Raw genomic sequence first — 16,549 nt, forward strand, 5'->3', positions numbered from 1 at the left:
TATTTATCTTTCTAATCAATTTTCACCAAAACCAGACTTGGAGCGGTTAGTTTTTACTGTGTTAATTGTTATTTTATCCATCGATTTTTTTTTTTTCGCACCCTAAAAGGGATAATAAATTTATGATATTTCAAAAAAATAATTAAAACAAAAATTAATTCAAAGATTAAAAGTTCTGATATTTCATACAACAGTGAATGGGTGACAATTTGTATTCGTGGGTCATACCTAACTGTAGGTACAAAATTTCGCTCAACCAATAATGACTGAGAAAAATAAAACAACTCACTCAAAAACAATAAAAATAAATAAGAATAATGTGTAGAGAAGTGTGGAATTGCTTCATGCTTTATTGGAGGTCTTAGCCTCTATTTATATACAAAAGATTGCAAAATTATGGTAAGACTCGCGTTGCTTGCCCTCCAATTCTTTCTATATCACCATACTTTTCTAATAGAGTTCTTTCCATTGTTGAATTTTCCATACATAGAACTTGCCTTGTACAGAACTTCCTATCCGAATCTTCCTTCTACAGTAAATTCTTCAAATGGTAGGATTTGTGCATTCTTGGGCTGAATATATTTTGATCCGGCTGGGCTTGGGTAACAGGCCGAATGTTAAATACTCATATCTGGGCTGACGACAAGCTGGGCTGATGGCTTCTTGAGTCGGCCTTGATGGAATGGTTTTGGGCTGTAAATACCCTCAACTTGGGCTTGAGCATGGTGGGCCTTATATGTCCTTGGCCTGTAGATATAGGTAGTGGTGACGTGTGCGTTTTTTATTGGAGGGAGTTTTTTTCCCTCCACACTAACCCATTTAATAATCGTGTAAGGAACCTTCAATACTAACCCGACTTGTTTATTAAACGGGTTAATGACCTGTTTATCAGAACGAGACATTTAATATTCAATTAAATAATAAATACTAAAATTTTTTTATCACAATTAACCTAAATATTCAAAATAAAAAGAAAAATCATAAGGTGTAGTTAAGATTTATGTTAAAGCGATTTAATTGTCCATGCTAATTGAATTTAAACAGGTAACATATTACATATTTCATATTAATGATTTATAACATGTTCAGACAAACGTGTATAAACGAGTTACATGTGTTGAACTCCTCAATCCTAACCGACACGGTTAACTAAACAGGTTAATTATATCAATCCGTTTATGATCCAAACTCATTTAAAATTAACTCAAACTTACTTATTTCGTATCGTGTTCGAGTCATGTTGATAAATCGTGTCGTAATTTGTCACTCCAACACAACACTTCGGTGGTAACAAGGTCAAATGAAAAAAAAAACACTACACAGTTTAATTTCGGTAGTAAATTGTAATTCTGTGGTGATGCTCTTGCGGCAATTTGCAATTTGCATTTTGCAATATGATATAAAAATAAATCAGAATCAAATAGCCGACCAGAACTGATTTTGGGCAGAGACACTTGTATTCTTTGCAAGCCAAGTCAGCATTAATTACAATATTACCCATTTTACGCCTCTCCAGGACAAAGTTCCTGAATTTCTGATCCCAGCCATTGGAAATATTGAATTAAATCTAATCCACAAGAATGCTCTTTGGATTCCTTTTGCGCTCAAGTTACATTTAAACCATAAAAAATAAATAAAAATAAATTTAAATTTAAAATTAAAAAGAGAGAGAGAAAAAAAAAGGAAATTTAACATTTTATGGTTTTGGATAACAATTACACTTCAACGACAAAAGAGTCTTTTTTTTTTTAAATAAAAAATAAAACTACTTAATTATTTAATTAAACAAAGTTAGTTTGCAAAATTAAGGTTGTTTTCCGTAAATTCCTTTTGGTGAAATTATGAGACTCTAGTTAAAAAGTAAGCAATCACATCTTAACATGTCGGTGTAATAAGAGAGAAATGTGAGTTTAAACTCAAAAGTCAAAACCAAAGTATGCATTTATTGTGTCAAAGTAAATCTTGGATGTCAAGTATTTATGAACCAAATCCCACGTAGGCCTACAATCATAATGTGATTTTTTTTATTATCGTCAATAATTGGTAGTTTGGAAAACAAAATATAATTATACATTTTTGACATATGTTAATTAAGAATAGTTATTTGTTATAATAGGCAATTGTCACTGCACTTATAAGTGGATTGTGACACATTACTATCTTCGTCTCTTATTAGTTGTCCATCTTTAGTTTTATAACTTTTTAAAGGAATATACAATTAATGCATTGTCCCATTTTAAAATTACCAAATTGTCCTTTTTAATTTAAATATATATAGTTATAAAGTTTGAAATTTTTTAAAAAGATAAAGGACAATAATGGAAATATAAAGAAAAGATACTTTGATTTTTCAAAGAGGATAACTAATTTGGGACATGTAAAAAAAGAAAAATAGACTACTAATAAGGGACCGGGGGAGTATTATTTATGGTGAGTCCACAAAAGTCTGTAAATATTGCGACAGTTATCTTTCACAACATATATAAGTTTTTATATTAATTTAGTGCAATATGATCATATATAAACGTAAAATGAAAATTTTAATTTTAAATTATATGGAGTAGTGATACTTATACTGAACACTAATTGTTTAACCGAATAATTTTAATTGGCTACTTATACCAAATACAATTAAGTAGAAGGCGTTGCATAATTGACCAATTAAAAAAATAAATCTAGTAATTTACTACAACTATTCGATGCAAGAATCATCTTCCTTATATGTAAAACCTAAGTGTTCATAGAAACTATTGTCAACCCATCCATTAATCACACCTTTCAAAAAAAAAAAAAAAAAAAAAAAAAAATCCATTGAATTTATCAACATTATATTTGAGTAGGTACCTTTATAATCACACTGTCTCTTTCCAATGTATTTAGCATGATACTGTGTTTACATCAATGAATTGAAGGTTTTGAGTTGTGTTGATGGCAGCAATGTGATTATATAAATCCAAGTGTTTGGCCATGTGGAATGTGGAATTGGAGTTTGTAATTAAAATTGTTAGAATTAAAAAAAAAAATAAGAAAATTAAATTATTATTATTTTTAAAATTTTATCAATTTTAATTTCAATACCAAAATTCTAATTTCATGCATCTGAATACAATTTTATTGAAAATATAAAATTATGAATTTTTTTAGATTACCTTTTTTTTGTTCGTATATGAGTAAAATTGATAATGAAGAGACCTTGTTACTCAACCCATTGTTTTACCTGAAAGAGGTTAGGGTGAATGATGTTGGTGGATCTCAAAGTGGGCCCATGAAGCTTTTTGATGAGGCCTAACTTATCACATATATATATATGTGTGTGTGTCTTCTAGCACACTTCTTTTGAATAAAGCCTTGCTTTAAGTTAAAGCATGTGAGGTTGAGGTCCTTTGCAAATTTGAATTAAAGTTAATCCCATCATTTCTTGACTTATACTATAGATTAGCTAGATATGTTGCTGTCCTTTGTAGCTATGGCATCCACCAAATTTTCATATTTATTAATTTTGATAAATGAATATTAATGAATACAAGTGTTCCATTTTTTATTTATTTTTATTTATTTATAGTTTTTGATAAGGACTTGTGTTTGATTGCTTCATATATACAACTTTTTAAACTTTGATAGTGCAAATATTTATGCCATAGTATCAAGGGCCTTGTGACACAGTGATATCTTTTTTATATTTCAAAATAGACGGTGAGGATTCAAATCTCCAAAAAAGCAAAATGGGTGTGTAAGTTTCTTACCAAGTGCTACAGTTACAATTGTTGTATTAGGATTATAACTTTTTAAGATGTGAAAAGACTCCTATGATTCCACGCTTGTGATTGCCAAAAAAACAAAAATAAAAAACAAGGAGCTAAAATCATAAAATCTCCTTTTACTATAAACAAAATATGTATATTGCCTCAATAAAAATAAAATACCTCCCTAATCTACAAAATTTATCATGTTATTCCAAAGTTGTATTAATTGTGAAATAACAAAACTAATCTGTTTAATGTTAAATTAAAATGTAGATAATTTTTATTTGAAAATTACAAATTTAACCTTCTTGAAGTTCATTCAAATGAAAAACAAACAATCACTAAATTATGATGCACTGGACAATTATCAGAAAAATCATCAGAGAATAACTAAAGGGAATTCGAACTCTCCACCTCAAGAAGTGAGATGAGAGCCTTTGTTATTATCAGACTATCCCAGAAAGAAGCATAATTTACTATATAAGAAATGTATGTCAATGATCACAACTCTCTCCAAGGATGGTATCTAGATTTTCATATTTGGATCAGAATCCCTTTCATTTTACTTCAAAATTATCATAAATTTCAGCAAAATTTGAAACGGGGATGTTACCTATGTATGATTGTGCAGTCAATCTCATCCAAAGGGTGAGGGACAAGTCGCACAATGCACCTACCTCTCATAAAAAATTAATTATAATTCATATTACCACCCACTATTTTTTTTTTTTTCTCTCTATTTATTGTTTTATTGGGAAAAAAAAAACTTGCACACTCATTTATTTTCACGCTACTCCAAGGATCACTACCTCTTTAAGTGAGAAGATATTACTAAATTACAGTCTTTAACAATCATATTACTACCCACTTATATTAAATTCATAATTATCATTAATATTTATATGTCGGCCAGTTATCCAAAATTTATGCATTGGCGCGATTATGGGTAGCATATTTGAAACCATTGGCATTACATTATGCCCGTGTTGACCTATTTATTTGTCAATGTCATTTCTTTGCTATCTTTTGGACTCCCCCTCAAACATCTCCTAGCCATTCATTCTGTAAACGACAGTTGTTTGTTGAACAAGGTAGTTGGACGTATAGTCCTCTCCTCTCCTCTCCTTCAATCACAGAGTTCCAACAGACGTTCCGTCAATGCCGGAGCATCTCAGAAGTAGCATATATAACAGACTTTTCACTCTTCACGAATCGCTAAAGCAAATACCATCAGCTTCGAATTTTGAATTAATCAACCAAAAAAAAAAGTAGGGTAAAGCTCTGATTCGATCGACATCAAAATGCAAGAGAAACAAGTGATGGTGGTGGGACTGGACGACAGTGCCCATAGCTTCTACGCTCTGGAGTGGACTCTCGACCATTTCTTCACTCCTCCTCAGAATGGTTTATTCAAGCTCATCGTCGTTCATGCTAAAACTGCTCCATCTACTGTTATAGCTACCCCTATGGCTTTTGGTAATTTATTTCTTCTTTCTATTCAAACCGTGCATTAACTCCCATCAAATTATTGGCTACTTCAGGTGATTTAATATTTCTTTTCATCACCCACAATTACTTAGTGTTCATTCACCGGAATACTATAAAGTCGGTATCCCTAATTTAGTGCTAAATTACTGCTCAACATTTATTTCGGTGAAAAGTAATCCTATAGAAAGCAATCATATTTGTGCGTTTTCAAAATTATAATCTATATATATAAAGCGTCGATGCTCTTGGTCTAATTTGTTTGTACAATTTTGTGGTACAAAAATGTTTATACAGGAACTGCTGATATTATACCACTTGTGGATGCTGATCTGAAGAGGGTTGCACAGCGAGTTGTTGACAAGGCTAAAGAAGTTTGTGAAAAAAAATCGGTAATAATCACTTCCATGTTATTATGTAAGAATATTGTTATTATATATATATATATATACTCATTTTTGGATACTTGCAATTATATATATCCGCAGGTACCTGATGTTGAAGTAGAGGTGATGGAAGGTGATGCCCGGAATGTGATGTGTGAGGCAGTAGAGAAATTCCATGCATCTGTCTTGGTCCTGGGAAGCCATGGTTATGGAGCTTTCAAAAGGTACAAATCCATACCAATTGCTTCATTGCACGAGGTTTAAAATTAATGTAATGTTATTAATTGTAACATTTATTTACTGATACAAATTGGCACTGATATTCTACATATGTAATGTAATGCAGGGCCGTTTTAGGCAGCGTAAGCGATTACTGCTCTCACCATGCTAACAGCACTGTAATGATCGTAAAGCAGCCCAAGACCACCGCCACCTCCCCAAAATGAGCCATTTTTATCTGCTATCTAGCTGCTACCAAATAGGTGGCTGATTGAAACAACTGCTTTGGCCTCTATTTATTATCTCAATTATGTTTTGATTCTATGCGACTTTTAATTAATATATTGTTTGGTGTAGGATGTTGCATTCATGATTAATCTCAGCAATTTCTCCATTTTTAAGTAGCAAAGTTTTTAGTTAATCAAACTTTACTGGCTCTAAAATTACTGCATCTGGTAATATAATCCAAACTGCATCAGAACATTTAACCACCACCATATTGGTTTCCAAAACCAATTTTGATGAAATGGAGCAAGATTGATGGGACGAACAAATTCCAAGAGTCAAAATCATCGTCACCCAATAGTTATTTTCACAAGTACTTTCTCAAGAGGAGACACTAATGGATGCCAACTTATACTAGATATGCTATAAATTTATAACAAGACTCACAGGCGACGTACAGTTCATTAGTCAGACTTGAACAAAACCACAATTAAGTTAAGACAAACGCATGATCCAGAAAAAGTATCAAACAATATGGCATAACCTTTTAAGTTCCACACTACCAAGGCAAGAAAAAAATGCAATAACTAAAACTGAAGCAAGCACCAATCTGAAGCTCAGTGTCACCATTTTCTCTTTCTTAACACTTGACCTCCTTTAAGCCATGTCCGAAATACAAAAATGTCGGGTCAGTGGCACCGTCTTTGTAGTAAGCAAAAACCAAGGTGCTGTCATCGTGCATGCCCTCCCCCACAAAACTGTAAAATACCATGCAACCCCATTATGGTTTTTCCTCACAACATATAAAAAATGTGAACACCAGACGATATATATGAAGGCTAATATTTGAGAGGGATTAACGGGTGATAGTCTGATGGATTGAGCATTTTGTGCAAAGAGACTAGACAGTAAGGCACTTACAATTGGAGGTCACTGAGCTTCGAGAGCAGGTACTTAGTTGCTCCCTCAATGTTCTTTTTGAATTCCTCTTGCTTCTCTGCTTCCAGCTTTGGTGTCAACGACTTGATATACTTCTTGATAAATGCAACAAACTGCTTCTTATCAAAAGCAGGTTGTTCCTATAAGTGTAGAAAGTTCATATGTTAAAACTTTAGCTTCACAAAATTTCCCAACTTCAAGAGCTGCACATGCAAGGAGCACAACTAACCTGGAGTCTGAATGTGTCAACAATGTCAACCACCTTCACAGATTTGTCATCAACACCCTCATCGTCTTCGCCACCTTCAGCAGAAGGGTTTGCACCGATATCCACATCAATAGCTCCTTGAACAACCCACTGCAATAGACAAATTATCACAATGTAATGATTGCCACATACATTGTATATTGTATATTGTATATTGTATATTGATAAAGCAACATCTAACAAATAAATCCAACTTCTAAACTAACATAACCAAGTACAACATTACTTGAGTATAGTATTGCTTGTGTGACTAATAGTATAATATGATATCAAACATTAACAAAAGATAAACAAGGGAGGAAAAGGAAGTCCTAACCTTTCCCTCGACTTCCCAGAGCACGCCGTTGTGGATTTCCTTGTATGGAAACGAATCCGAGAGAAGCTCGTCACCTGAAATTAACAAAAACATTCACATGAACAACAGTGCATGTGCTTTTAAATGCTACAGGTTCAGATAAAAAAATTAACCAAGACCAGAGAATAATTTGAACTGACTTTTGCTCAATCAAGTAACCAGGTAAACTCAGAAATACTACTGATCTTGCAAAATCAAATTCCTGGGTGAGGCCAGGCTGACATGGCAGATCATGGGTATAACAGTACCCTATATGAAAGGAAAAACAATCTCTCCAACCATCAATATCATCATCATTATCATATCAACTTCAATAGTCAATAAAACCAGAAATTCATCAAATCCCTCCACAGACTATATATTATAAACAAAACCCAGAATCTACGTCGACAACTTAAATTCATGGACACAACACCTTACTTTTTATTTCCTTTTGTTTCTTTTATTTTTATTTTTTGGTCTTTTCTTTTTGGTGGGTGGTAATGTGTTATATAAAACATAAACAAGATCCAAGTACATCACATAAAACAATTTCATGGGTCTACGATTAAAAATTTATCGGGTTTAAGGGTAAAGATATCAACTTCTCCAAAGTAGTGAAAGATAAATTAGATCTAAGTTCATCAAGTTAAGCAATTTCATGATTATGCGATTAAGAATTATTGGGTTTAAGGGTAAATATATCAACTTATCCAAATTAGTGGAAAGATAACGAGTAATTACTTCCACAAACAATTCAAACGGACTATTACGGCAGAAAAAATGGAATCTTAATATACAAATCACTCAATCACATAATAACAAGCATCAAAATTTACTCTCTTGAACTTCATATAGAATTTCAGATCGCATCATATTAAACCAGTAACAATAAATCGAATCAGGAAATCCCAATTCGGACATACATCTAATCAATCCATAATCAGGGTATTAAAGATCTAACATCAAAATACCATAAGAAATCTAATTTTTTAAGATCTAAAATCAAAGTACCATAAGAAAGCTATATTTTTTCATCAAAGTAGATTAAAAACAATTATTAAGACATATAATTGAATCTACATATGTACCAGTAAGCAAGTCCTGATACACCAACATGATTGCGAACTTGCCCTCGGATCGATCCAAACAAGGAATAGATTGCAGATAGCAAGAGGAATAAAGCGGTGAAGGAGCGAGAGAGGGTTTGCAGAGGCTTAGACAGCGAGTATATATAGCGAGGGTTTGGGGAAGAAGAGTCGGACCAGAAAGAGAATCTCAGATTACGGAAACAGGACAGACTTTTCACAAATTGCCAACCAAGTCCTTTTGACATTATTGTTGGTGTGGGCTTTTTTAATAGCAATTTTCAGCCCAACGTGCAAACGCAACCCATTTACTCGGCCTTTTTATTCCCTTTTTTTATTACATTTGGAATTGATTTTCCCATCCTATATTTTTGTTCTTACATTTTTTTTTAAATTAAAAAAAGAGACAATTGTCATTAAATACACTTTCATACTTCACTATTGTGGCAAGAAAAAAAAAACTATTACATTCTATTTTTTAGAGACATTTGTGTTATTTTTTGTTTAAAAAAATCACATGAATTTCTTCTTCTTCTCTCTCTCTCTCTCTTTATTTTTTTATTTATTATTATTATTTTTTTTTCACATGGAGTTTAAGAATATAAAACTATAAAAGGAGTGTATATGCCATTTATTATCAATTATAATGGTTGAGAAGGAACCCTTTTTTCTTATCTATTTACTAAATAAACTTTCTCCATTCATTTACTTCTTCCTTTTTGAAAAGTTGTTAAAAAACAAAATAATAATAAAAAAGAAGAAGAAGAAAGAAAATAATAATTTACGAAACAATGCAATGTTAATAATAATTTTCATAAACATACTGCTTGCAACTAAGGCAAAAGTATGAGGTATATATAGTGCTCAAAACTCCAATCAAGTAGGCTAAATCACAAGTTAAAACATTTACATTCTATATTCACAACAAAAGCAAAAACTTCAAAATTAAGCATTTGATAGAATAATCTATGGTGTTTTCTGATAATTTAATCTAGTGTTTAAATTTAAATGGATTAAGCACTTATTTAATTAAGTACGTTAATAACACAATTTGAATATTACCCGTAAGCATCACTTAAAATGGGTAAAATTTTACGTGATAGGATATCACTTATCAGTGAATACTGAATACTGAATACTGAAAATTCAATTTTTTATTTTTATTTTTATTTTTAATTATTACTTAAAAACTTTAGCACTTAGATTTCAGTTTAAAGCTTGTTGTACTTAATTTTTCAGTTTTATTAAACAACACCTAAGTGCTATTTTTTTAATTACTTGTAATATTGACATTGTATTTGGAATATTGGAAATTGAAATTCAAAATAGGTTTTGTGTTTGGAATTAAAAAATAAATAAAGGAAATTGGATTTCATGGAATTTGAAATCCCAAAGTATAGTGTCCTCAAATTTCATAAAAAAATTGGTGAAATTTGGTGGGATTTGTAAATTAGTTTAGTTGTGAGTTTGCAACTTGCCTAATTTGTTCTTAGTGAAATATAAGATTGTAATTCTAATTAATTTCCAATATATTCCAAACATATATATTTTGAATCAAATTAAGTTCATTGTTTTTCCTTTTTTATTTCCGAATCTTAAAAGAATTGGGTTACAACAAAAGTGTTATGAATATCAGTCATGATAAATGAAACATCTTTTATATTTTGAAATGTTCATTATTATTATTTTTTTTGGGTAAATAAATGTTCATAACTTCACATGCGCATAACTAAGGTTCGCGGTTGCGATATTAATTGCCGATGTGGTTGCAGTATAATGGAATCCGGCCTGTATCGACGTTACGTAATGAAATCGATTATGACAAGTTGAGAATTTTTTCCATCTCGCACATCGGGACTAAAGTGTACTAATACACAATTTTTTGCAACATAATCCAATAAATATCATATTTTAGTGATTTTTCTTAAATTTTTTAAGACCTGCAAGTAATGAAATATTTATAATTTTTAAATCATTGTTCTAATTATATTTTTTATAAAATTAATTAACTATAATAGATTTAAGCATTAAATAAATGTTCATTCATACCATATTAATTAGTTAGCTTCCTTGAAGAACATAAAAAAATAAAATAAAAATTGTTCTACCATTTCCATAAAGTAGCCCAAAAAAAAAAAAAAAAAACTGATTTTGAAACAATGAAATTGTTAAAATAATTTTATAAACGTACTATTTTCATATTTGGATGTCTGGAATTTGAATTTTATTGGGGCCACCCTCAGAGTATTTTTTAGATAACTGTCTGTGTATGTGAAAAGGAGATTGTAAACATGTGCTCGTTATTGCGTTATGAACCATTGTAGATAAAACAAAAAATAAAAATAAAAACAAAAACTCAAATTTTTTTTTTTAAAAGAGAGCAAGTAACTTGACTCTTGTCAAAAGATGTGGGCCAGGAAATATATATATCTATATATATATATTTAAAAAAAGAACAAGTAATTTATGGCAAACATACATTAAACTGAAAAACTAGGGAAAAAGTTTGAGATATGGTACTCAAAATTCCAACCAAGCAAGGTAAATCACAATTTAAAAGATTCATAGATAACAAAAGGAGAGAACTTCAAAATTAAGCATTTGAAAGAATAATGAAGTGGCAAATTTTCTCTCAATTGTGATATGCACAAATACATATGTTTATTATACATGAAGCATCTTTATAATTTAAAAGAAATGATATGCATCTAACGGGCGCCTTAAGGTTGTTTTTTTTTTTTTTTTTCTCCTACCGACAATCCGAAACTGTTATAGAAGACTCTGAAAGTATGAAATTCTAGAATCTTTTAAGTGTTGTGAAAAGTAGGACTGATTCTAAAATGTTAGTATTTTGTGGTGTTAGAGATATTTGTATACAGAGTTGTAGAAGGTAAAAAAAATGTCTATATAAGGAAAAAAGATAAGGAGTATTATCAATTTCTTTATAATGATAATAGTTGTATTATCGATCTATTGCCATCAAGCCTGGTGAATGTGAAGCTTTAACAACATCTAACAAGTCTCCCAAACATGAGATACTACTAACAAAATTTCATAGAACTATTTTGACTCTAACAAGGTATTCTCAATTTTCTTATAACATGTCTCGTGAACATCTAACTCTAACAATATCAAGTCACTAAATCTGCTGACCAATCGACGCGCTGACTCTTGTCGGTAATAAAGTCATGGACAGCTGCACGACTTTTATGAAAAAGGTTTACAATTTCCCAGAAGTCTTTTACGTAAAACCCACTAACGCGAGCTTTTCTAATCCTTATATATATATATATATATATATATATATATATATATATATAGATTTATATACATTTATTATGATATATATATTTAAAAAAAAAACTAATACTACGTACTTACGTACTTATTAATAATAATAATATTATTAATTACCCACCAATAAACCAAGTTAATTAATTATCGAAAATAACCAAGTTAATTACTTTAATCTTCATCTACTTATAGAGATTATTAATATAATCATTAATATTGGGTAGAAATTTTTTTTAATGGCTGTGGAGTTTTATTCTTAATTACCTTATATACTGGGAAGTACTGTTTATAAAAAAATTAAGATGGTAATTTGTACCATTATCCCCCACTTTAAATGTTAAGATGGTCTATTTGATATGTACGTGTCCTCCACCTGAAATTTTAACCCCCACTTTAAATGTCCTTTGCATGCTATTAATCTATTCAAAATTAAGAACTCCATCTTGTTATCAAACAACTCCGCCTTCAAATCTAATAAAAAAACACCAATCTTTTGCATGGAGTATGATATCTACATTTTTTAGGACAAAATTTTATTCACTCCCTTCAGGTGGAAATATTACCTCCAAATAATTGACAGATTACTTTTATTTCAAAAGGTTCTGGTCTGAAGGAAATATATATAGATATATAAAGAATATTTTGGAAAGTTAGTTCAAAATTTAATTTATTTCAAAATATCAATTAAACAAGGCATGGATCCCCACGGTATCACAAGATTCAAGAAAATCATTATCATGAACCGTAGCACAGACAATAAAAACTCATGGACACATATTAATTCCATATTTGACCGTACGTCCTTGTTACTAGAATTGGCAATTAGAAATGTTGGACACGAAGCATTCTGGTTGCTTCACGAGTGTCCATAACCAGTGTCTGTATATATAGCAAGTCAGTGGATATACATACATACATATATATATATATAATTATTGTAGTATCTGTATATATACCTGAGTGTGATTATAGTATCTGCATATATACTACTCTTCATCATTTTCTTTGTTTGTTCTCAACAATCAATTCTAGGGTTAATTTTCAGGAAAAAAAATAAAAATTCAAGGGTTTTTGAGTTTGAGCTCTCTTTTTCTTTGCCATGGCTCAAGGAACAGCATCATCATCGTCGTCATCCATGGACACTGAATCTTCTGCTCCACAGTGCTCCATCTGCTTAGAGGTTGTTGTTGATAACCATAGGAGGTCAACAGCAAGACTTCAATGCGGTCATGTTTTTCATCTTGGTATGTCACATTTCATTTTTTCAAATCTAACCATACATGCATACACATGACAATATATAAACATATAAATATATATTTATTTTCACATGCAGCACATTGTTTATATTCTGTACTCGGTTGAAGATCCCCTTGATTATATATGTATTTTCTCTTTATGCATAAAATTCTTTTACATCTTAATTTTCTTTTCTAAATTTTTATTTTTTATTTTCTCCTTTTGTTTTGCTTTTTTATTATTTCCTCTTTTTGGATTATTAATTCTTTACTTTAAAAGAATGTATTGGAATTACTGTAGATCTATGAAAGATCGATCTGTAGTTGAACACAGTGGTTTTTGAGATTTGGAAACCCAAGTTATCTGCATGTGTCATTTTAAGAGTTTGGTCGTAGCTCTTTTGACAATTTTAGGTGCGTTCATGATAAAGATTTTAAGTGCTTCAATTGTAAAGGAGGGCTGATTGGGGGTATAAACCACATGCTTGCATATATAAAATAGTATATATGCAAATGGAAAAATTCAGGTAAAAATCATTATTTTCAATATGAGCACGGATAGACTCACCGAATTTGGTGAGCCGAATCACTATTTTGAATTATTACAATAGTGCATCTGAAGGTTAGAAGTCCTTCGGAGCATTGAATTCGGGGAGAGAATCATTTTTCTTCCCATGCAAACTTTCCGTTATACAATTTTGTTATGCTGAAATCCAACAAACTGTCTTTCTAAATGACAGTAATGCTTTTTAATTTTTCTGTGGACGTATTAGGGAAAGATTTTAAATGTTATTAATTTCAAATATCTAAGATAATAATTTATTAAATTTATATAAAATAGTTAGGATGTAAATAAGGGTTAAATAGATCTTCAAGTATAAATTTTTGTGGTCGATCTCGAGAATTCTTTTATGTTTGTTACTTTACTCACTAAAGCACACACGTATAGAGTAGTAGGTTGGACATGATTTATTTATTTTTTGCACATAAAATCATTGTTGAAGTTTAGTACTTAACTTTGTAATGCAAAATTTACATTTGAAGCTAAAATTCCATAAACCTCAAGATAATCATATTCGCTAGCTTTATTCACTTAGTAACTTCTATTTAATATTGACGTCATTCGTTTTTTTTTTTAAAAAGAAGAAGCTACTATTGACATCCTTTGATCAAGAATATATTACTAATTCTATCGTTCAGGAGACATATTGATGTGAATATTCTTTATTTCCAGCTTACTTAATTTGAATACGAAATTATTTCATTTTGTACCATAAAGTTTACTAATGCTTGGACAAATCTTATGTTTTTTTAATGTTTTCTGCCAGATTGCATTGGCTCTGAGTTCAACATTAAAGGGGCAATGCAGTGTCCAAACTGTCGGGTAACAGAACACGGCAAATGGCTATTTGCTGCGGGAGGTTTTGATCAAAGCATTGATAATGAAGATGACGATGAGCTTCATCCACTTAACATGGTAAAGCCTTTGTCACACTTTGTGTGTGATTTTTTTTTTTTTTTCCGTGTCAAACTAATAGTCACAGCAAAAAAACACTAGATATTGTAGATTCTTCAGTGAATGTTATATATTACTACGTAATAAGTTATGTATGCAATTACAAATCTGCTAGCATATAGTACAGTCCAGGTGTTATGTAAAAATGACTGATAACTAGATGTTTTTATGATTTGTTGCTATGGAAGAGAAAGTAGTAGCTTGTATCTATTTCCGTATTTGATCTGCAATGGTGTTTTACTCTAGTATCAAGGCTCTAGTTGATCCTCATAGCCGTTATATTCTTTAAGAGTGATGATACTCTAATAGAAGGAAACCACTTAACTGTTGTTCAGTTAGGGTTAGGGATGGCAACGGGGCGGGGCATGGGTTTGTCTAAATCCATTTCTGCACCGTTTAATTAATAAGAATACCATACCCGGGATGGATTAATTTCACAAAGCCTATACCCGCCTCATTGGGAGATAAGTGAACTCGTAATTGCCCCATCCTGCCTAATTTATGCATTTTTTTTATTGTGAGCCTAATGTCACGCACTGCCTATGGAGGTTGCGACACGCAGGCGCTGAGTAGGAATCTGCATGGCGATTGCATGGCATGAGAGTTTCTAGAGTCTTCCGGAATAGTCTAGAATTGTGTAGAAGATTCTAGATATGTGTAGAAATGTGTAGATATGTGTAGTATATTCTAGAGTTCTCCAGAATTGTGTGGAGTAATATGGAGAGTTCTAGAATATTGTAGATACTTGTAGATATGTATGAAAATGTGAAGAAGGTGGGATAAGATTCTAGAGAATCGATCTTCACAGTCGGTTAGAATGCATTCTAGCCGTCCATTAGGGATGGGGGTGCCTATAAATAGGAGTAAGACTTCATTTTGTAGCCATCAAGTCCTAGAGTGAGTCTTGAGAACCTTGTAGAGAGTTTGAGAACTAACCTTGTACAAAGCATTCTTTGAAGTAACAGAAGTGTTCCTTCCTTACCAACTTAAGTGCCTTAGTGTGTGTGAGTGTGCAAGCCAAGTGAGGAGAGGGCGAGAGCCACTACAACACTAGTAAGCGCACGAGGGGAGTGCGTTGGCTAAGGTGGGCATGGGAGTTAAGCTGCCTAAGTACTTGCGAGAGTAGAAAGAACGTTTTGGTGCCGCACGGTAGTAGCTAGAGTAGTGCTGAAACTCTAAGCCCGTGACAATTGGTATCAGAGCAGGTTCGTGAAGGAAGCTTCGTTGGAGTAGACATGGCTAGCGGAGGAGAACACCATATCCATGTCTTGGAGCAGAGCTTGGAAGAGAAGCTTGCCACACACTTGGTTTACACGGAGACCAAGTTTAACAGGCTCGAGAGAAAGATGGCGGAGCTTTACGAGTTGATTGATAGCATCACTAACAAAGCACGAGAGAAGGAAAGGGATTTGCATGATCGGGTAGACGACTTGCGCGTGGAGATTGCCGAGTGCAAGAAGGAGTTCTCCCAGGCGCGTGAGGTCGTGGTGAAGCCAAGGAAGAAGGAGGCGTCAGAGCCCAAGGAATATGATGGGGCAACGAATGCTCGCCAAATTGACAACTTCTTCTGGCACATGCAGCGGTACTTCGAGTGTATGGAGATCGAGGATGATGAGAAGAAGATGCAGACATGCACTATGTACCTCACGGATACTGCCGCTCTATGGTGAAGGCAACGCTTCACCGGTAGGGGCGCAAGAGCAATTGACAAATGGGAGGAGTTCAAGAGGCCGCTCAAGAGATAGTTCTACCCCGAGTACGTCGAGAACCTCACCATGATCAACTTAAGGCACCTGAAGCAGAAGAGCAACATA

The 16,549-nt window shown here is 32.2% G+C and overlaps 3 protein-coding genes across 3 annotated transcripts; 2 read left to right on the forward strand and 1 right to left on the reverse strand.

Annotated features, from left to right (window-relative positions):
- Positions 1-4,762: 4,762 nt before the first annotated feature.
- On the forward strand, positions 4,763-6,212 carry LOC132275293 (universal stress protein PHOS34-like). Its single transcript, XM_059776754.1, has 4 exons — positions 4,763-5,219; positions 5,526-5,620; positions 5,717-5,838; positions 5,961-6,212. Exons 1-4 carry the CDS (start codon positions 5,045-5,047, stop codon positions 6,058-6,060), a joined length of 492 nt encoding a protein of 163 aa, XP_059632737.1. The 5' UTR covers positions 4,763-5,044; the 3' UTR covers positions 6,061-6,212.
- Positions 6,213-6,458: 246 nt separating this feature from the next.
- LOC132275292 (translationally-controlled tumor protein homolog) lies at positions 6,459-8,845 on the reverse strand. Its single transcript, XM_059776753.1, has 5 exons — positions 8,691-8,845; positions 7,582-7,655; positions 7,227-7,355; positions 6,980-7,137; positions 6,459-6,816 (listed from the first exon to the last, which is right to left on the reverse strand). Exons 1-5 carry the CDS (start codon positions 8,716-8,718, stop codon positions 6,699-6,701), a joined length of 507 nt encoding a protein of 168 aa, XP_059632736.1. The 5' UTR covers positions 8,719-8,845; the 3' UTR covers positions 6,459-6,698.
- Positions 8,846-13,080: 4,235 nt separating this feature from the next.
- LOC132273164 (uncharacterized) lies at positions 13,081-16,405 on the forward strand. Its single transcript, XM_059774186.1, has 3 exons — positions 13,081-13,225; positions 14,548-14,696; positions 15,941-16,405. The coding sequence occupies exons 1-3, from the start codon at positions 13,081-13,083 to the stop codon at positions 16,403-16,405; spliced, it is 759 nt and encodes a 252-aa protein (XP_059630169.1).
- Positions 16,406-16,549: the final 144 nt, after the last annotated feature.

Source organism: Cornus florida, unplaced genomic scaffold, assembly GCF_030987335.1.
Source record: "Cornus florida cultivar Cherokee Brave unplaced genomic scaffold, ASM3098733v1 CherokeeBrave_3.0.0_Hap2_Chr09, whole genome shotgun sequence".
Taxonomy (NCBI): domain Eukaryota; kingdom Viridiplantae; phylum Streptophyta; class Magnoliopsida; order Cornales; family Cornaceae; genus Cornus; species Cornus florida.